Consider the following 21,271-nt stretch of genomic DNA (forward strand, 5'->3'; position numbering starts at 1 on the left):
GGTTTCAGGGGAAGTTTGTTGAGTATTCGGCGGTTGTTCAGCCATTCTTGTCCACTTCTGACATCCAAGAAACTCACTTTCATGGGAATTCATGAAAAATTGGAAATGTTCAACAATCATCATAAAAATTGAATCAACCAAAATAGCTATCGTAATTACCTTTTAATCTCGAATTAATGACGTTAAAACAAACATTTTAAACTATGATGGAATTCATTTGAAGCACGATATCCATCGATATCCCCAAAATTCTGATTTTCAAAAAAAAAAAAAATTTTGCAAAATTTTAAATAAATCAGAATAACGATTATTGCTATCGCCTTCATCTTCTAACTCGATCAAAGGATATCCAAAAGAATTTTTTAAGCCATCATTCGATCAATTCAGAACATTTTTTTAGTTATCGTGAAAAAAATTTTTTTTTGAAAAATTGAAAAAATAAAAAATAAATTGATTAATTAAATTTTAATTAATGGCGATTGAGAAGTCTCAGTAATACCTCAATTCGAGGAAAACAGATTCAATTCTGTCGATTCATTAGCGAGCTATCGAAGAAAAATTTGAGGCCAAAATTAGTTATCTTGAGACAAAAAAATTGAAAATTTCGAATTCGACGAATACAATGCTTCCATTCCAAAGCCAAAAAAAATTGAAGAATGCGTTTTCACTCTCACATGAAGAGTAACTCCCTGGGACACTCTCTCATCTCGTTGTAGAGTATCCACGCCTCAGGTACAAAATTCTAGGGGGTCAGGCCCTCCAATTTGAAGATCCTCTGATAAGCCTCGGGTGAATTAACAAATACCGCAGTGACCGCTCCTATGTGCATCCGAAATATCGGTCCCATTGTCCGATGCTGTTCGTCGATGAACTCGTGAAGCCGCTGGGCCCTATCCCAACACACCAGACCCTTCAGATTCTCCATAAATGTTGGCTTCGGACAATTTGGAATTTCTAATTTCTCCGCACTCGCCAAATTAGTCGAAAACGATTGTTCATCATTTAAAAATTCAAATTTCTCCCGGTGACATTTTGGAATAACAATTCGTCCGACTTTTGCACGCACGAATAAACATTTACTAGCTAAACTGAACATTTTTAGAACGGAGAGAAAACATGAAAATTAATTAAGGAAATTGAGTTTTTCTTTATTTTTACGATTTTATTGGGTCTCGCAATTTTCTTCTGGGGCTGTGTAGGTCTTCACCGGTCTGAAGACGAACAACAACTGAAGCTGATAGCCTCCAGTAGGAATTAGAAACGACGAGGTGAGAAACGACGAAAAAAATAAAAGGATGCGGAATAATAAAGAGGAGAGGGAGGAGAAATGAGTATGACTACCGCCGGACTTTCTGCTGCATATGTTAATTCCAAATGGCTTTCTGGAGTCAGCGGGACCCCGGCAATATCAGCGATACGTATCACGAATAAATTTAGATACTTGAGACGAAAAAAAAGTAAAAATTTGCCGGTTTTTCCTCATTCGAGGATAGAGGAGACAGAATTGGTATCTCTCAAGAATATAGGTGTTCACGGAGAGAACATTTGGACCAGAATTAATTTCATAATGAATAATTTAATGATACATTGAAAAGATAAAATGGTGAAGCAATCGAATAAAAAAATATTTGAACATTTTTGGAGATTGAAAAAAAATAATGATAAAAATACGTCGTTATATCAATCAAGACATCATTAGCATGACTTTTGATGAAAAAACCCAATAATAATCAGACCAAGTTGTCGCATTTTCTCGTCGAGTTGGTGATATTTTAAGAATGATTTAGATCTGTGTAATATGGGACAAATAATAGAGCACAATACCGTTACATTGCAAAAATCACAGGAGGTTCTTTATCACAGTATTCGTTATAAGAAACTCTTCAGTCATCATCTACCACAGTAACTGTGAATAATAAAATACTGTGTGTAAAGTGAATACCTACTTGTCGCCAAATTATTGCAGGATAACACAATTGACATGAATACGTGAAAATCATCCCTGTCAATCAAAGCAGTCAATTCCTTATAACACGCTCTACGTGACATTGTACCAAATGTACCGTACAGAAAAACAAAAAATACTTACCAATGAGACCAGTGCTGTGAATGGCAGGCTGTAAACTTATATCACCAAAGTGACGGAAATTAAACACAATGAATTTTATAATTTCCCCATTTCTACTGTAAACTTCTGCACATTCATATTTACCTACATTCACAAATTAGATATCAATGGAAAATCTAATCCGATTGGAATGCCGGACAATTCTCAATTGGTCGGACTGCGAAAGATTCGAAACAATAATCATACACTCTGTATGGTATTCGGTGGTTACAATGTTCCCGGATTGCATGTATATTTCCACCTGCCAGTTTCGAATGTGCACAGCAATTTTCGGAACTTATATTTCTACTACAGCATGCGAATTGATCAATATTTCGTTCTCAAAAATCCTATTAATATGCCTCGAGGTGAATATGAACATTTTGTATGTTGATTAATTATTGTTGGAACATTTGGTCTGTGCACTATCATGTCGTGTACAATTTTCGACCATTCAGTTTTCAGAAATCTGAGTGAGAAACCTAGACCTAGAAGCCTGCCTATTACGGAACGTAATAATATTTATCGTCATATTAGGCTCGTTACCTCAACATTATCGAAAAATGCCAATTTTTTTTCAATTCTGAGTCTTCTCCGATTCTCTTAGGTGTCTCTTGATTAATCTACGGACAAAAAACACCGCAAGCTGATAGCCTCAAACAGAAATTAGAACCCACGAGGTGAAGAAAGAAGAGAACAGTAAAACGAATTTATGGTAATCCCGAATAATTCTGCGGAGTCAGTCGTGAATCCGCGGAATGTCAACGATACACATCAGGAATAAGTTTGAACGAGGAAAAATTTTACCGTCCAAATCCATGAATCATTGAGGGTGTAATAAATGTTTTATGAACGTATAAACAAAACACTTTTACGCATTCTTATCAAAATATACTATTTTTTAATACAAGAATGGGGCGCGTATCGTTTTGAATGGGTGACAGAATAATAAAACCTTACTGTTTCACACTCCGATTAATTTTTATCTCAATAATAATGCAGGAGAAATGAATGGTTTCACGTTTTTCACAATGAGAATTCAATTGTAGAATTTTTATTCGGAATCGTCATAATCCTCTTCATCTTCTTCGTTTCTCTTTTGCTTTTTTGCGTTCTTTTTTATTCTCAGGGATGTATTATGTACTATATACATGTATACTATGTTATATATATTTTTTTTACAGAAATATGTTGTTTTTCTTAATTTTCTTGTTATATATTGAAAAATAATTATATGTGCATAATATGTATATAACAAAATTTATATGTACATCATTTTCAGTGTGCGAAAAAAAAAATTTTTTTTTAACCCACTGACTCGCAATCTTATCCCCACTATCTATTAGGCCCGGGCGTACGACGTAGAAGGGGTTGAGTAGCGAGCGCGCGAACAGTTCCGTAGCACTCAGCGCACGTTTGAATACATGAGTCCCAAATATAAAAATTTTTAAAAGGAATTTATTGGTAGATAGAACGAAAGAAATTTAAGAATGAACAGAACCAATTTGAAATACATCTCATTGCTGTGCAATCTCCAAATCATGAACAGGACCTAAATTTTCAATAAATGGTTACACTGGATAATTCTCAATATTTGGAGACCATTCGTTCTAGTTATTCATCAATTTTTTTTCCTTCTCTTTGCAGAAAACTCATCTGGATTCATTTCACAATTTGAAGGTGTCTTTCTTTGTTTCACGTATTAGCCAGGACTTCCACATACACTTTCCAATAAACTTTCATTCTTTTTTCTTTTTTTAGGCACTGACTCTTCATCACTGACATTTTTTCTTTTTTTTAGCTCTCATTATTTGTTGTCTATCTATCAACACTTCTATTATGTATTGCGCGAGAATATGCAGAGGGCCCCAATAGTTTTGCAATACTTACAACGGTCCTGACGCGACACGAGTGAGGGAATAGTCACGTGACCATTTCTCATTAACACATTAACACATTTTCTCTATCATTGCAACTCCTTCAAAAGATTTTATTTCATCACCCGATCTAGTTTCGATCAGTTGCCTTAACGCAATTGCACAGGTGACTAAAATGAAAAATCACGTGAAATCAAAAAAAAAAATCACGTGGACAGGTTTAGAGGTTTGACGAATTCTTCACGTAAAAAATGGTAACAATATATAATAAATTCTACTGTCAACATGTTCTTTCCAAGTCACATATATTCATTATATTCTACCAAGTCGTCCAGTCCATGATATAACTCAGCTGGTTATAACCAAATCTTCTGCAGCGAGTGTCCTCCAGCATACTGCCACGAAATCGATTTCACTCATTACAAACGTCGTGAAGTCATATAACGACTGCTTCGACTACATTGTCGTGCGGTTTTTCAATTCACTCCGGCAATTCAAGAATTCTCATTGATGTCCGTTTTCCGCGTACACCGATAACAGTTTCAACTAGATTCTTTCATTTTTGTCATCGGCGTCTTTTGCACTTTGAAGTTTTTGCCCACTGTACAAAAAGGGATTCCCCCTTTTATTAAAGACTTACGAATTTAATTGACGCTGGCATGTGGCAAAGTTTCCGACTGTAATTACTGAATACGTAATGACTCGTTGGAAAAGAGGCACCAACAGTTAATGTGAGGTGGACCTTCGTTACTACAGTCGACATTGCACTTGTCAGTCGTCCGTTACTACAAAATAATACTCTCATGGAGAACATCTTCGACTGCTCGTACTATTGGATTACGAAACGAGGACTACAATGCATTGGTCAGTGGCCATTTCGATCATCGAAAGAAAAGAGAATCTTAAGGTGCTTGACCTTTTTCATGATCACCAGTTTCCTGACACCTACGGTATGAATTCCATCTTCCATTCTAATGCTGTCGGCTTTTTAGAAAGCTTTCATATTCAATTTTTGATACGATGGTTACAGATTACCAAATGTATGACATCACTAGATGATACAGATGTTGTCATTGAATCCCTATTTATTATCGGAATAATAGGATTAGGTTTTACGAATTTTTTCAACTGGACAATTATGGAGGACAATGTAATTACTATTTCTTTGTGGATCACGCTGAACCCCTCGAATCAGAATCGTTTTTCCATGGATATTTTAGATGATTCGACTACTTTTGACCATTGAAAGAGATTGGAAAAATTTGATAGATCAACGTGATATTGAATTATTGCAGCAGCATTCCGAAAGAGGACGAAAACTCAGTGTAGCATTTACAAGTAAGGAAAGGTGGGGCGTAATGAACCCTTCTCAGAGGTGAATAGCTCTGAGACTGTTCATGAGAATTTGGGAAACTTGAAATTACGGAAAAATTACGTGATCGGTAGAGCTTACGTGTGATTAAATGTGAAAAGAAAATGAAATGTATTAGTTCTATGTAAGAGTTATAAAGGCTCTGTAAAAGTAGTACTCAGAGAACAAAATTCAAAATTATCAATCGTTAATCGTTCAGCAGATCAACTTTTCTAATCTATTTAGTTTTTCAGTTCGAGATTATAGGAATATCAAAGGTTGTCTTAGCTACTTGAATTATCGGAGAAATTTTTTTTCTGAAAATTTCGTTAATATTATATAGGGCCAGGCTCAATTAAACATTACTTAATTACATGAATATATCAGTGATTCAAATACAAGTAATTCAATCTTACTCCTGAGCATTCGTAACATCTTCATGAAGGAAAAAAAATCAATACCGGCATGTCAAACTATTCATAACAATTATCAATAATAAGAAAAACAAGATAATTAACTTTTTTTAGGATGATTTTTAGTATTAATTGTGCTCCCCACCTACCAAACCCTAACCGCAATCATCGCTGAAAAACCGATTTTGTTAACTTAAAATATTACCCTAACGTGGGCTCGAATCCACGACCTCACGACTATTAATCCGACGTCCTAATCACTAGCCTACCGCGCAATTCGTAAAATCTCCACTTCGAATCGTCCTCATTAATTCCAGAACGGTTTTTTTCTACTTGAACGTTTTATTATTCAGTTGATAGAGATATTAAGTGATTCAATTATATTGTACCCTGAAAACAGTGAAATGCTATATATTTATGAGCCCCACCCCAATCCGGATCTATTTCACTAACAAAGTTTGATGCAACCGACTTTCCCAATATTCTTGGACTATTGGGGATTAGTTAACAAAAACATCGTGCAACATCTGATCATTGCAACATAGTCTATTATTATGCCGTCCATTTTATTTTTCGGTATCAATTGAACAGCATTTGTCTACGGGAATATTCTGCTATGTTTTTGCACACCAGCAATTCCAAAGATATTGGATTTTTTCCATCCATTAAATGAGACTCGTCCCCGAATATTTCTGTCTCCGACGGAATATTTCATCGATCAAGAAAAGTACTATATATATATATTGTTTCACGCCTACATCAGCGTTCCTATCTATACGGCGTGCATAGTCTTTTTCGAGAATTTCTTTGCAATTTGTGTTAACCATGCATGTGGAAAGTTTGAAATCCTGAAGTAAGCTGAATTTGCTACACATTCAGNTTCTGCTATATTTTTGCACACCAGCAATTCCAAAGATATTGGATTTTTTCCATCCATTAAATGAGACTCGTCCCCGAATATTTCTGTCTCCGACGGAATATTTCATCGATCAAGAAAAGTACTATATATATATATTGTTTCACGTCTACATCAGCGTTCCTATCTATACGGCGTGCATAGTCTTTTTCGAGAATTTCTTTGCAATTTGTGTTAACCATGCATGTGGAAAGTTTGAAATCCTGAAGTAAGTTGAATTTGCTACACATTCAGGCCTGTAGGAAATCAAATTTTGACTATTATTTCTTTCAGAGCGCATCTAGAATCACTACATTTAGACGGAACAATATTAATTGAAGAAACATCATTGGCCGATTTCTATTTCATTAAGAATCGTATAAGGATCTGCTCTGATTTACAAACACAGACGTTACAGTGAGTTTCTGAAAATCTTTGTTCACTGCTGATGCATGAAACAGTAACGGTCATTTGTGATGACAGATTCGTTGATTGTTTGGAATCTTCTTATCGTGGTGCTCTTCTATTGGCGGTGGGAATTAATATAGGGTTGATAGTATTGGCTGGTACTGCAGTGAGTATGCAAATATGTTTCATCTTTTTGATTGGCCAAATTAAAACTTCTTATATATTCTCGGAGGCTATGATTAAAAATTCTGAACCGAGTGAATTAATTAGAATGGTCTGCATTGGTGTTGACCTAATCTTTCATTTATTCTACTCCAGTTGGTTAGGACATACCCTTGTTGTTCAAAACGAACGTGTCCTTGATGCAGTGTCAGTGTGACCATTCCATTATTTGAATAGCTAGAAAATCCTGAACTCTTGAATATGATTTTTTGAAATTAATAGTTACCAGAGCGAATGGTATCGCTTCTCTAATCGATCGCAGTTGATGCTTCTTTCTATCATGATGAGAACTTTAAAACCATGTCAATTGACAGCTGGAAAACTCTATATCATGTCGATGCAAGGATTCGGAGCGGTAAGTAATATATTCGATCCTCTGAAAAATTTATATATTTATAAGTTACAACTATAAGTTTGTTTTTTTTTTGTTCATCGAAAGGCCATGAGAACTGTCATGTCTTTCTTCACTCTTCTCAATTCAATGAGATAAACTCGTAAGGAATTGAAAATTCATAATGGCCAACACCGACAAACAATTTGTGATCAAGTTGATCCTACTCTAACGATTTGGTGATGATCCTTGCTGATAATAAAGATTTTCTATTTGCCGAGTGTTATAATAACTATCAACTTATTCTTCAGTTCATGATAAGTCACGTACACTATAGACTGCAATGCTTTCAATCTAAGTATAACCGAAAATTCAGATTAATGTGTTCTTATAGTGAAGACCGGTTATCTCCTTTTGCGATACGTGCACTGAGAAAAAAAATTTCTAAGAAATAGAAATTCTATGATTGATCGAAATCGTTCATCGATTGAATAGTCGCAAAAGAAAATGCTGTTGTAAGAAACAAATATCGATTTAATTTTAATGTTTTCGATTGAAAAAGAATGAGATCAGTTGTATAAACTTTTTTTTTGTTGCTATCTACTTTTCAGTACATACAAAGCAATGTCTGTATTATCAGATATCTTCTTCGAATAAAGCATATAATTATCCAATTTATCAGCGTCACGATATCCCGCAAAAGAATATCTGTTCGATTGAAAGCAGAATTCATAGATGCAATAAAATATTCATTTGGCCTATGAGGAACATATTGTTGGATACTCATTGATGCGAGACTTTCGCGAAGCGCAGTTTCTTGTTTACGACAAACGCAATTCTTCATCATTTGAACTGATTATTTTTCCATCGCAATTGTGAAAAAAAAATTGTTTGCGCCAAATCCGAAGCGTTTGAACTAAACCAAAATTGAATTGTATGAAATCGATTTTGTCGCAAAAACAAGTATTTTCTAAATTCGATAGAATAAACAAAATATACTATACTATAACAAAATCGATTTCATACAATCCAATTTTGGTTTAGTTCAAATCGATATTTGTGTCTTACAATAGCATTTTCTTTTGCGACTATTCAATCGATGAACGATTTGGATCAATCATAGAATTTCTATTTCTTAGAAATTTTTTTTCTCAGTGTGTGATTGGGAGGAAGAGAACTTCTTTAAAATTTAAGTACCATTTATTTGTCGCACTAATGAGAATTTGGTTTATCCAAAAACGAAAATAATTTTTTCATCACGCTGTGCGGGAAGAGTGACTTTTCAGGCACGCTCCGCGTGCCTAAAAGTCCCTTTCCCACGCATTGTGATGGAAAAAATCATTCGATACTCGTGGGAAAAGTGTTTTCCGGCTCGTGGGATTACATCACTCGCCTTCGGCTCGTGCTATAAACCCCCCACAAGCCAAAAACACTTTTCCGCACTTGTATCGAAATATACTATTTTAAAAGCAATTTATTGGTAGATAGAACGAAAGACATTTAAGAAAGAACAGAAGCAATTTGAAATACATCTCATTGCTGTGCAATCTCCAAATCATGAACAGGACCTAAATTTTCAATAAATGGTTGCACTGGATGATTCTCAATATTTGGAGACCATTCGTTCTAGTTATTCATCAATTTTTTTTCCTTCTCTTTGCTGAAAAATTATCTGGATTCATTTCACAATTTGAAGGTATCTTTCTTTGTTTCACGTATTAACCAGGGCTTCCATGTACACTTTCCAGTAAACTTTCATTCTTTTTTCTTTTTTTAGGCACTGACCCTTCATCACTGACATTTTTTCATTTTTTTATCCCTCATTATTTGTTGTCTGTCTATCAACACTTCTATTACGTATTACGCGAGAATATGCAGAGGACCCAAATAGTTTTGCAATACTTACAACGGTCCTGACGCGACACGAGGGAATAGTCACGTGACCATTTCTCATTAGCACATTAACACATTTTCTCTACCGTTGCAACTCCTTCAAAAGATTTTATTTCATCACCCGATCTAATTTCGATCAGTTGCCTTAACGCAATTGCACAGGTAACTAAAATGAAAAATCACGTGAAATCCAAAAAAAAATCACGTGGACAGGTTTAGAGGTTTGACGAATTCTTCACGTAAAAAATGGTAACAATATATAATAAATTCTACTGTCAACATGTTCTTTCCAAGTCACATATATTCATTATATTCTACCAAGTCGTCCAGTCCATGATATAACTCAGCTGGTTATAACCAAATCTTCTGCGGCGAGTGTCCTCCAGCATACTGCCACGAAATCGATTTCACTCATTACAAACGTCGTGAAGCCATATAACGACTGCTTCGACTACATTGTCGTGCGGTTCTTCAATTCACTCCGGCAATTCAAGAATTCTCATTGATGTCCATTTTCCGCGTACGCCGATAACAGTGTCAACTAGGTTCTTTCATTTTTGTCATCGGCGTCTTTTGCACTTTGAAGTTTTTGCCCACTGTACAAAAAGGGATTCCCCTCTGTATTAAAGACTTACGAATTTAATTGACGCTGGCATGTGGCGATGTTCCCGACTGTAATTACTGAATACGTAATGACTCGTTGGAAACGAGGCACCAACAGTTGTGAGGTGGACCTTCGTTACTACAGTCGACATTGCACTTGTCTGTCGTCCGTTGCTACAAAATAAAACTCTCATGGAGAACATCTTCGACAGCTCGTACTACTGGATTACGAAACGAGGACTACAATGTATTGGTCAGTGGCCATTTCGATCATCGAAGGAAAAGAGAATCTTAAGGTGCTTGACCTTTTTCACGATCACCAGTTTCCTGACACCTACGGTATGAATTCCATCTTCAATTCTAATACTGTCGGCTTTTTAGAAAGCTTTCATATTCAATTTTTTATACGATTGTTGCAGATTACCAAATGTATGACATCACTAGATGATACAGATGTTATCATTGAATCCATATTTATTATCGGATTAATAGGATTATGTTTTACGAATTTTTTCAACTGGATAATGATGGAGGACAATGTAATTACTATTTCTTTGTGGATCACGCTGAACCCCTCGAATCAGAATCGTTTTTCCATGGATATTTTAGATGATTCGACTACTTTTGACCATTGAAAGAGATTGGAAAAATTTGAGAGATCAACGTGATATTGAATTATTGCAGCAGCATTCCGAAAGAGGACGAAAACTCAGTGTAGTATTTGCAAGTAAGGAAAGGTGGGGCGTAATGAACCCTTTTCAGAGGTGAATAGCTCTGAGACTGTTCATGAGAATTTGAGAAACTTGAAATTACGGAAAAATTACGTGATCGGCAGAGCTTACTCTATCGATCACGTAATTTTTTCCTGGCAGGCTCAATTAAACATGACTTGATTACATGAATATGATATCAGTGGTTGAAATACAAATAATTCAATCTTACTCCTCAGCATTCGTAACAGGTTCATGGAGGAAAAAAAAATCAATACCGGCATGTCAAACTATTCATAACAATTATCAACAATAAGAAAAACAAGATAATTAACTTTTTTTATGATGATTTTTAGTATTAATTGTGCCTCACCTACCAAACCCTAAGCGCAATCATCGCTGAAAAACCGATTTTGTTAACTTAAAATATTACCCTAACGTGGGCTCGAATCCACGATCTCACGATTACTAATCCGACGTCCTAACCACTAGCCTACCGCGCAATTCGTAAAATCTCTACTTCGAATCGTGCTCATTAATTCCAGATCGGTGTTTTTCTACTTGAACGTTTTATTATTCAGTTGATAGAGATATTAAGTAAATAAACTATAATTTAATTGGTAAATTAATTCAATAATGAATAACAATAATAATAACTATTAATTGTAATAATTATTGTAACAATGATGATTGATTTTGAATGACAATTTATATTTTTTTCGTGATAATTAGCGAATAACATGTGACTTCAATCCCTAGAATGCCGCTAGTATATTTTTACGATTACACCCTTTAAATTTTACCGTCAAGATTTCACCCCTACGATTCCATTCTTATTATCTCACCCTTCCGACTTAACAACGCACTCCGTACCGCATGACGTCATAGATAAGAATAAACGATAAATGAGAAGTGGGGGGAGATTTTAAGGAGAAGCAGGCCTCGAGGGGAATAAAGGGCGAATTATGGAATGGGAGGGTCAAGAAGAGTCCACTGTATTGCACTCTATTGTACCCTGAAAACATTGAAATGCTATATATTTATGAGCCCCACCCCAATCCGGATCTATTTCACTAACAGAGTTTGATGCAACCGACTTCCCCAATATTCTTGGACTATTGGGGATTAGTTAACAAAAACATCGTGCAATATCTGATCATTGCAACATAGTCTATTATTATGCCGTCCATTTTATTTTTCGGTATCAATTGAGCAGCATTTGTCCTCGTGGGTCTTCTGCTATATTTTTGCACACCAGCAATTCCAAAGATTNTTTATTTTTCGGTATCAATTGAGCAGCATTTGTCCTCGTGGGTCTTCTGCTATGTTTTTGCACACCAGCAATTCCAAAGATATTGGATTTTTTCCATCCATTAAATGAGACTCGTCCCCGAATATTTCTGTCTCCGACGGAATATTTCATCGATCAAGAAAAGTACTATATATATATATTGTTTCACGCCTACATCAGCGCTAGTATCTATACGTCATCCATAGTCTTTTTCGAGAATTTCTTTGGAATTTGTGTTAACCATGCATGTGGAAAGTTTGAAATCCTGAAGTAAGCTGAATTTGCTACACATTCAGGCCTGTAGGAAATCAAATTTTGACTATTATTTCTTTCAGAGCGCATCTAGAATCACTACATTTAGACGGAACAATATTAATTGAAGAAACATCATTGGCCGATTTCTATTTCATTAAGAATCGTATAAAGATCTGCTCTGATTTACAAACACAGACGTTACAGTGAGTTTCTGAAAATCTTTGTTCACTGCTGATGCATGAAACAGTAACGGTCAACATTTGTGATGACAGATTCGTTGATTGTTTGGAATCTTCTTGTTGTGGTGCTCTTCTATTGACGGTGGGAATTAATATAGGGTTGATAGTAGTAGCTGGTACTGTAGTGAGTATGCAAATAGGTTTCATCTTTTTGATTGGCCAAATTAAAACTTCTTATATATTCTCGGAGGCTATGATTAAAAATTCTGAACCGAGTGAATCACTTAGAACGGGCTGCATTGGTGTTGACCTAATCTTTCATTTATTCTACTCCAGTTGGTTAGGACATGTCCTTGTTGTTCAAAACGAACGTGTCCTTGATGCAGTGTCAGTGTGACCATTCCATAATTTGAATAAATGTAGAAAATCCTGAACTCTTAAAAATGATTTTTTGAAATTGATAGTTACCAGAGCGAATGGTATCGCTTCTCCAATCGATCGCAGTTGATGCTTCTTCCTATCATGATGAGAAGTTTAAAACCATGTCAATTGACAGCTGGAAAACTATATATCATGTCCATGCAAGGATTCGGAGCGGTAAGTAACATATTCGATCTTCTGAAAAATTTATATATTTATAATTTACAACTATAAGTGTGTTTTTTTTCCCCCGAAAAGGCCATGAGAACTGTCATATCTTTCTTCACTCTTCTCAATTCAACGAGATAAACTCGTAAGGAATTGAAAATTCATAGTGACCAACACCGACAAACAATTTGTCATCAAGTTGATTCTACTCTAACGATTTGGTGGTCCTTGCTGATAATAAAAATTTTCTATTTGCCGAGTGTTATAATAACTATCAACTTATTCTTCAGTTCATGATAAGTCACGTAGACTGTAGGCTGCAATGCTTTCAATCTAAACATAATCGAAAATTCAGATTAGTGTAATTTTATAGTGAAGACCGGTGTTATCTCCTTTTGCGATACGTGTGATTGGGAGAAAGAGAAATTCTTTAAAATTTAAGTTCCATTTATTTGTCGCAATAATGAGAATTTGGTTTATCCAAAAACGAAAATAATTTTTATGACTGAATACCTTATTACATCAATCAACACGACTCTCATTTTGTTCTACTTCCGTGTAATAATTCATAGGAAATCGCTCAGAAAGTCACAGAATAGCATATGGTTGAATTCGTCTCAATGAGATGCACAACTGTGAGGGGGTCAAAAATGATGTTGCCATTTGAAAAAACCGACTTCATACTCACAGCATAAAAACATAAACAATGGGAACATCAATTGCATCTGCACTAAGTTTCCCCCTCCATACCCTACAACTTTCATCTGAAATGTTTTGCTGTATCACCTCTCCCTGGAAAAATTTTCAACTGTCCTGTTTCAAGTGGGACACCCTGCAAAACTACTCCAAAGAATTTTTTAAGGCAAACTGAATTATTTGGTTGGGTGAACAATCTCTGAGACTCAGAGGAGGGCAAGGATTGAAGTGCGAGAGTCAAATGTCGCACTGCTAAAAAAATTTGGATGAAATTTCCGATAGACGTCTTGGAAAATCTTACTGCATTATAACTCCACTGAAATAGCAAATACTTTTTTTGTTGAAAATTCAAAGTGTTATGCAAGCATTAATGGAAACCGTAAGTTTGAGTTCAATTATTCTATGGAAAATTGCTAGAAATCAGGATAATCTAGGTAAATATAACACTCGGGACGCTTGAACCTTGCTAGGTATGAACCTTGCAATATTTGATTCTCGAAAAGTATCACCATGATGAAGTTTGTCCTTCGCGATTTAAAACCTCGCTAGCCCTCCAGTAGTTACGCTATGGTCTGAACGCCGCCGTTTTTGTTATTTATATCATTAGGCCCGTTCAACCGCGATTCTAACCTCGCTTTGCTGGATTAGATCGCGGTTTTCGGGGCCAACGACATAAAATACAATATGTCATACGGCGATAAAAGCATTATCTGGCGAATGTGATTGTAAAGCCACATTCTCCAGATAATACTTTTATCGCCTGATGACAATCTACTGGTTCATAATATCTCTAGAAATGTGATGAATTACGCTCCGCATATTTACGAGTTCCTCAAATGATGTGTCCTGATGAGATTAAATACGGTAGGGTTACCCTGCACTGACAATTTTCTTCTCAATTAATTTCTTTGTCGAGCGCGGTTAGCGAGAATGAGCGCAACGCTCACCGTGCGACCACTCTCGTAGTCAATTTTCGACCATTCAGTTTTCAGAAATCTGAGTGAAAAACCTAGACCTAGAAGCCTGCCTATTACGGAACGTAATAAGATTTATCGTCATATTAGGCTCGTTACCTCAACATTATCGAAAAATGCTAATTTTTTTTCAATTCTGAGTCTTCTCGGATTCTCTTAGGTGTCTCTTGATTAATCTACGGACGAAAAACACCTCAAGCTGATAGCCTCAAACGGAAATTGGAACCCACGAGGTGAAGAAAAAAGAGAAAAGTAAAACGAACTTATGGTAATCCCGAATAATTCTGCGGAGTCAGTCGTGAATCCGCAGAATGTCAACGATACACATCAGGAATAAGTTTGAACGAGGAAAAATTTTACAGTCCGAATCCATGAATCATTGAGGGTGTAATAAGTGTTTTTTATGTCGCGCCGTGCAATAAGTCGAGTTTATCGCACGCTGCGCTTCGCGCAGCTTGCTCACGACTCAACTTCTGCACGACTTCACATAAAATATTATAGAGCACTCGGTAATAAATTTCGTTTTCAACGAATGTGTGTACAGACCTCGCCTTCGGCTCGGCCTGTAAACTACACATTCGCTGAAAACGAAATTTGTGCCCTTGTACTCTAATGTACTAATGAACGTATAAACAAAACACTTTTACGCACTCTTATCAAAATATACTATTTTTTAATACAAGAATAGGGCGCGTATCGTTTTGAATGGGTGACAGAATAATAAAACCTTACTGTTTCACACTCCGATTAATTTTTATCTCAATAATAATGCAGGAAAAATGAATGGTTTCACGTTTTTCACAATGAGAATTCAATTGTAGAATTTTTATTCGGAATCGTCATAACCCTCTTCATCTTCTTCGTTTCTCTTTTGCTTTTTGGCGTTCTTTTTTATTCTCAGGGATGTATTATATACTATATACATGTATACCATGTTATATATATTTTTTTAGAGAAATATAATGTTGTTTTTCTTAATTTTCTTGTTATATATTGAAAAATAATTATATGTGCATAATATGTATATAACATAAAATTTATATGTACATCATTTTCAGTGTGCGAAAAAAAAAATTTTTTTTAACCCACTGACTCGCAATCTTATCCGCACCATCTATTGGGCCCGGGCGTTCGACGTAGAAGGGGTTGAGTATAGCGAGCCCGCGAACAGTTCCGTAGCACTGAGCGCACGTTTGAATACATGAGTCCCAAATATGAACATTCTTAAAAGGAATTTATTGGTAGATAGGACGAAAGAAATTTAAGAAAGAAAAGAAGCAATTTGAAATACATCTCATTGTTGTGCAATCTCCAAATCATGAACAGGACCTAAATTTTGAATAAATGGTTGCACTGGATAATTCTCAATATTTGGAGACCATTCGTTCTAGTTATTCGTCTATTTTTTTCCTTCTCTTTGCTGAAAAATCATCTGGATTCATTTCACAATTTGAAGGTGTCTTCCTTTGTTTTACGTATTAACCAGGACTTCCACATACACTTTCCAATAAACTTTCATTCTTTTTTCTTTTTTTAGGCACTGACTCTTCATCACTGGCATTTTTTCTTTTTTTTAGCTCTCGTTATTCGTGGTCTATCTATCAACACTTCTATTACGTATTGCGCGAGAATATGCAGAGGGCCCCAATAGTTTTGCAATACTTACAACGTCCTGACGCGACAGGAGTGAGGGAATAGTCACGTGACCACTTCTCATCAACACATTAACACATTTTCTCTATCGTTGCAACTCCTTCAAAAGATTTTATTTCATCACCCGATCTAATTTCGATCAGTTGCCTTAACGCAATTGCACAGGTAACTAAAATGAAAAATCACGTGAAATCCAAAAAAAAAAATCACGTGGACAGGTTTAGAGGTTTGACGAATTCTTCACGTAAAAAATGGTAACAATATATAATAAATTCGACTGTCAACATGTTCTTTCCAAGTCACATATATTCATTATATTCTACCAAGTCCTCCAGTCCATGATATAACTCAGCTGGTTATAACCAAATCTTCTGCGGCGAGTGTCCTCCAGCATACTGCCACGAAATCGATTTCACTCATTACAAACGTCGTGAAGCCATATAACGACTGCTTCGACTACATTTTCGTGCGGTTCTTCAATTCACTCCGGCAATTCAAGAATTCTCATTGATGTCCATTTTCCGCGCACGCCGATAACAGTTCCAACTAGGTTCTTTCATTTTTGTCATCGGCATCTTTTGCACTTTGAAGTTTTTTCCCACTGTACAAAAAGAGATTCCCCTCTGTATTAAAGACTTACGAATTTAATTGACGCTGGCATGTGGCGATGTTCCCGACTGTAATTACTGAATACGTAATGACTCGTTGGAAACGAGGCACCAACAGTTGTGAGGTGGACCTTCGTTACTACAGTCGACATTGCACTTGTCTGTCGTCCGTTGCTACAAAATAAAACTCTCATGGAGAACATCTTCGACAGCTCGTACTATTCGTTTACGAAACGAGGACTACAATGCATTGGTCAGTGGCCATTTCAATCATCGAAGGAAAAGAGAATCTTAAGGTGCTTGACCATTTTCATTATCACCAGTATCCTGATACCTACGGTATGAATTCCATCTTCCATTCTAATACTGTCGGCTTTTAGAAATCTTTCATATTCAATTTTTTATACGATGGTTGCAGATTACCAAATGTATAACATCAATAGATGATATAGATGTTGTCACTGAAGTCCTATTTATTATCGGATTAATAGCATTAGCTTTCACGAAGTTTTTCAACTGGACAATTCTGGAGGACATTGTAATTACTGTTTTTTTGTGGATCACGCTGAACCCCTTGAATCAGAATCGTTTTTCCATGGATATTTTAGATGATTCAACTACTTTTGACCATTAAAAGAGATTGGCAAAGTTTGATAGATCAACGTGATATTGAATTACTGCAGCAGCATTCCGAAAGAGGACGAAAATTGAGTGTAGCATTTGCAAGTAAGGAAAGGTGGGGCATAATGAACCATTTTCAGAGTTGAATAGCTCTGAGACTGTTCATGAGAATTTGGGAAACCTGAAATTACGGAAAAATTACGTGATCGGTAGAGCTTACGTGTGATTAAATGTGAAAAGAAAATGAAATGTATTAGTTCTGTGCAAGAGTCATAAAGGCTCTGTAAGAGTAGTACACAGAGAACAAAATTCAAAAGTATCAATCGTGAATTATATTTTTACCATTTATATTTTTTTCGTGATAATTAGCGAATAACATGTGACTTCAATCCCTAGAATGTCACCAGTATATTTTTACGATTACACCCTTTAAATTTTACCCTCAAGATTCCACCCCTACGATTCCATTCTTATTATCTCACCCTTCCGACTTAACGCACTCCGCAACGCATGACGTCAGATAAGAATAAATGATGAATGAGAAGTGGGGGGAGGATTTTGAGGAGAAGCAGGCCTCGAGGGGAATAGAATGTGAATTATGGAATGGTAGAGTAAAGAAAAGTCCACTGTACTGCACTCTATTGTACCCTGAAAACATTGAAATGCTATATATTTATGAGCCCCACCCCAATCCGGATCTATTTCACTAACAGAGTTTGATGCAATCGACTTTCCTAATATTCTTGGACTATTGGGGATTAGTTAACAAAAACATCGTGCAACATCTGATCATTGCAACATAGTCTATTATTATGACGTCCGTTTTATTTTTCGGTATCAATTGAACAGCATTTATCTACGGGAATCTTCTGCTATATTTTTGCACACCAGCAATTCCAAAGATATTGGATATTTTCTATCCATTAAATGAGACTCGTCCCCGATTATTTCTGTCTCAGACAGAATATTTCATCGATCATGAAAAGTACTATACATATATATTGTTTCACGCCTACATCAGCAGTATTATAAATACGGCGTGCATAGTCTTTTTCGAGAATTTCTTTGCAATTTGTGTTTGCCATGCATGTGGAAAGTTTGAAATCCTGAAGTAAGTTGAATTTGCTACACATTCAGGCCTGTAGGAAATCAAATTTTCACTATTATTTCTTTCAGAGCGCATCTAGAATCACTACATTTAGACGGAACAATATTAATTGAAGAAACATCATTGGCCGATTTCTATTTCATTAAGAATCGTATAAGGATCTGCTCTGATTTACAAACACAGACGTTAGAGTGAGTTTCTAAAAATCTTCGTTCACTGCTGATGCATGAAACAGTAACGGTCAACATTTGGGATGACAGATTCGTTGATTGTTTGGAATCTTCTTATTGTGTTGCTCTTCTATTCACGGTGGGAATTAATATAGGGTTGATAGTAGTGGCTGGTACTGTAGTGAGTATGCAAATAGGTTTCATCTTTTTGATTGGCCAAATTAAAACTTCTTATGTATTCTCGGAGGCTATGATTAAAAATTCTGAACCAAGTGAATCAATTAGAATGGTCTGCATTACTGCTGACCTAATCATTCATTTATTCTACTCCAGTTGGTTAGGACATGCCCTTATTGTTCAAAACGAACGTGTTCTTGATGCAGTGTCAGTATGACCATTTCATTATTTGAATAACTGTAGAAAATCCTGAACTCTTGAATGTGATTTTTTTAAATTGATAGTTACCAGAGTGAATGGTATCGCTTCTCCAGTCGATCGCAGTTGATGCTTCTTTCTATCATGATGAGAAGTTTAAAACCATGTCAATTGACAGCTGGAAAACTCTATATCATGTCGATGCAAGGATTCGGAGCGGTAAGTAATATATTCGATCCTCTGAAAAATTTATATATTTATAAGTTACAACTATAAGTTTTTTTTTTGTTCACCGAAAGGCCATGAGAACTGTCATGTCTTTCTTCACTCTTTTCAATTCAATGAGATAAACTCGTAAGGAATTGAAAATCCATAATGGCCAACACCGACAAACAATTTGTGATCAAGTTGATCCTACTCTAACGATTTGGTGATGTCCCTTGCTGATAATAAAGATTTTCTATTTGCCGAGTGTTATAATAACTATCAACTTATTCTTCAGTCCATGATAAGTCACGTACACTATAAACTGCAATGCTTTCAATCTAAGCATAACCGAAAATTCAGATTAATGTGTTTTTATAGTGAAGACCGGTTATCTCCTTTTGTGATACGTGTGATTGGGAGGAAGAGAACTTCTTTAAAATTTAAGTACCATTTATTTGTCGCACTAGAATTTGGTTTGTCGCACTAGAATTTGTCGCACTAGAATTTGGCGCTGAGAATTTGGTTTATCCAGAAACGAAAATAATTTTTTCATCACGCTGTGCGGAAAAGTGACTTTTCAGGCACGCTGTGCGTGCCTAAAAGTCCCTTTCCCACGCATTGTGATGAAAAAAATCGTTCGATACTCGTGGGAAAAGTGTTTTCCGGCTCATGGGATTACATCACTCGCCTTCAGCTCGTGCTATAAACCCTCCACGAGCCAAAAAACACTTTTCCGGACTTGTATCGAAATATACTATTATGACTGAATACTTTATTACATCAATCAATACGACTCTCATTTCGTTCTATTTCCGTGCAATAATTCATAGGAAATCGCTCAGAAAGTCACAGAATAGAGATCCGATCAATTAGCCCCTCATGGATAGATATTCCAAATGTTTATTTTTTTCCTCATTGAAGTAGTTTTGAAGAAAATGGCGAGCTAATAAAAAACATTTGCTAGTGAGTACTTTTTTTAAAATAAATTTTTGATAAATCACCTCTGAAAAAAAAGGCGTTATCCCCTCTATTTCATTATTTCGAAAAAATTTTATCACCAATCGATAGCAAATTGTTTGCAGATTTTTGCGAGTTAAGAAAAAATCGTCAATGCAATCCTATTACTGTGTAAATTAACAATTCCAATTTCAACTGAAAACCAGAGTTGATGACCAGAGCAGAGATTATAAGGACCAGAGTTTGTAATAGAGATGTCAGACAAGATATGAATGTTTTTTTTGGCTCAAATGAAAGAGCGGCTCGAAAAATGGCGTGCAAAGTCTTTAAAGATGACAAATGTCTTTAAAGATGATGTCTGTTTTCAATTGAAAAGCGCAATTGTGACAACATTGTCCAGTGGGGTCTAGGAGTCTCCCCTGGTGCAAAACCATCTTTAGAGNAAAATTTTATCACCAATCGGTAGCAAATTGTTTGCAGATTTTTGCGAGTTAAGAAAAAATCGTCAATGCAATCCTATTACTGTGTAAATTAACAATTCCAATTTCAACTGAAAACCAGAGTTGATGACCAGAGCAGAGATTATAAGGACCAGAGTTTGTAATAGAGATGTCAGACAAGATATGAATGTTTTTTTTGGCTCAAATGAAAGAGCGGCTCGAAAAATGGCGTGCAAAGTCTTTAAAGATGACAAATGTCTTTAAAGATGATGTCTGTTTTCAATTGAAAAGCGCAATTGTGACAACATTGTCCAGTGGGGTCTAGGAGTCTCCCCTGGT

The 21,271-nt window shown here is 35.8% G+C and overlaps 3 protein-coding genes across 8 annotated transcripts; all 3 read left to right on the forward strand.

Moving 5' to 3' along the window:
- Positions 1-4,740: 4,740 nt before the first annotated feature.
- Positions 4,741-7,763, forward strand: LOC107036562. Of its 4 annotated transcripts, none has more exons than XM_029126007.1 (9): positions 4,741-4,934; positions 5,015-5,142; positions 5,204-5,322; positions 6,340-6,601; positions 6,938-7,060; positions 7,127-7,217; positions 7,284-7,424; positions 7,503-7,628; positions 7,713-7,763. In XM_029126007.1, exons 1-9 carry the CDS (start codon positions 4,788-4,790, stop codon positions 7,761-7,763), a joined length of 1,188 nt encoding a protein of 395 aa, XP_028981840.1. In that variant the 5' UTR covers positions 4,741-4,787. The 4 variants fall into 4 exon arrangements, with proteins under 4 accessions (XP_028981840.1, XP_028981841.1, XP_028981839.1 ...); XM_029126008.1 differs by having other exon boundaries at positions 5,015-5,134; positions 5,205-5,322; XM_029126006.1 differs by having other exon boundaries at positions 5,015-5,134; positions 5,205-5,322; positions 7,284-7,420; positions 7,496-7,628.
- Positions 7,764-9,861: 2,098 nt separating this feature from the next.
- Positions 9,862-13,562, forward strand: LOC107036608. Of its 3 annotated transcripts, none has more exons than XM_029125991.1 (9): positions 9,862-10,439; positions 10,520-10,647; positions 10,709-10,827; positions 12,110-12,371; positions 12,437-12,559; positions 12,629-12,719; positions 12,786-12,926; positions 13,007-13,132; positions 13,214-13,562. In XM_029125991.1, exons 1-9 carry the CDS (start codon positions 10,293-10,295, stop codon positions 13,262-13,264), a joined length of 1,188 nt encoding a protein of 395 aa, XP_028981824.1. In that variant the 5' UTR covers positions 9,862-10,292; the 3' UTR covers positions 13,265-13,562. The 3 variants fall into 3 exon arrangements, with proteins under 3 accessions (XP_028981824.1, XP_028981825.1, XP_028981823.1); XM_029125992.1 differs by having other exon boundaries at positions 10,520-10,639; positions 10,710-10,827; XM_029125990.1 differs by having other exon boundaries at positions 10,520-10,639; positions 10,710-10,827; positions 12,786-12,922; positions 13,000-13,132.
- Positions 13,563-16,532: 2,970 nt separating this feature from the next.
- LOC107036563 lies at positions 16,533-19,705 on the forward strand. The gene is made up of 9 exons (XM_029125994.1): positions 16,533-17,393; positions 17,473-17,592; positions 17,663-17,780; positions 18,525-18,786; positions 18,852-18,974; positions 19,044-19,134; positions 19,201-19,337; positions 19,415-19,547; positions 19,628-19,705. Exons 1-9 carry the CDS (start codon positions 17,247-17,249, stop codon positions 19,676-19,678), a joined length of 1,182 nt encoding a protein of 393 aa, XP_028981827.1. The 5' UTR covers positions 16,533-17,246; the 3' UTR covers positions 19,679-19,705.
- Positions 19,706-21,271: the final 1,566 nt, after the last annotated feature.

This window comes from Diachasma alloeum, unplaced genomic scaffold (assembly GCF_001412515.2).
Source record: "Diachasma alloeum isolate Michigan unplaced genomic scaffold, Dall2.0 Dall_scaffold_00210, whole genome shotgun sequence".
In the NCBI taxonomy this organism is placed as follows: domain Eukaryota; kingdom Metazoa; phylum Arthropoda; class Insecta; order Hymenoptera; family Braconidae; genus Diachasma; species Diachasma alloeum.

Excerpts from the sequence above, each read along its gene's own strand:
- LOC107036562 (XM_029126007.1), top strand. The coding sequence starts at position 4,788 with ATGGAGAACATCTTCGACTGCTCGTACTATTGGATTACGAAACGAGGA. Across the intron at positions 5,323-6,339 it reads ACTCAGTGTAGCATTTACAA|CATTTGTCTACGGGAATATT; the intron begins GTAAGGAAAGGT and ends TCAATTGAACAG. Across the intron at positions 7,061-7,126 it reads TTACAAACACAGACGTTACA|ATTCGTTGATTGTTTGGAAT; the intron begins GTGAGTTTCTGA and ends TTGTGATGACAG.
- LOC107036608 (XM_029125991.1), top strand. The coding sequence starts at position 10,293 with ATGGAGAACATCTTCGACAGCTCGTACTACTGGATTACGAAACGAGGA. Across the intron at positions 10,828-12,109 it reads ACTCAGTGTAGTATTTGCAA|CATTTGTCCTCGTGGGTCTT; the intron begins GTAAGGAAAGGT and ends TCAATTGAGCAG. Across the intron at positions 12,927-13,006 it reads GTGTCCTTGATGCAGTGTCA|AGCGAATGGTATCGCTTCTC; the intron begins GTGTGACCATTC and ends GATAGTTACCAG.
- LOC107036563 (XM_029125994.1), top strand. The coding sequence starts at position 17,247 with ATGGAGAACATCTTCGACAGCTCGTACTATTCGTTTACGAAACGAGGA. Across the intron at positions 17,593-17,662 it reads GGACAATTCTGGAGGACATT|ATGATTCAACTACTTTTGAC; the intron begins GTAATTACTGTT and ends TGGATATTTTAG. Across the intron at positions 19,548-19,627 it reads CGATGCAAGGATTCGGAGCG|GCCATGAGAACTGTCATGTC; the intron begins GTAAGTAATATA and ends GTTCACCGAAAG.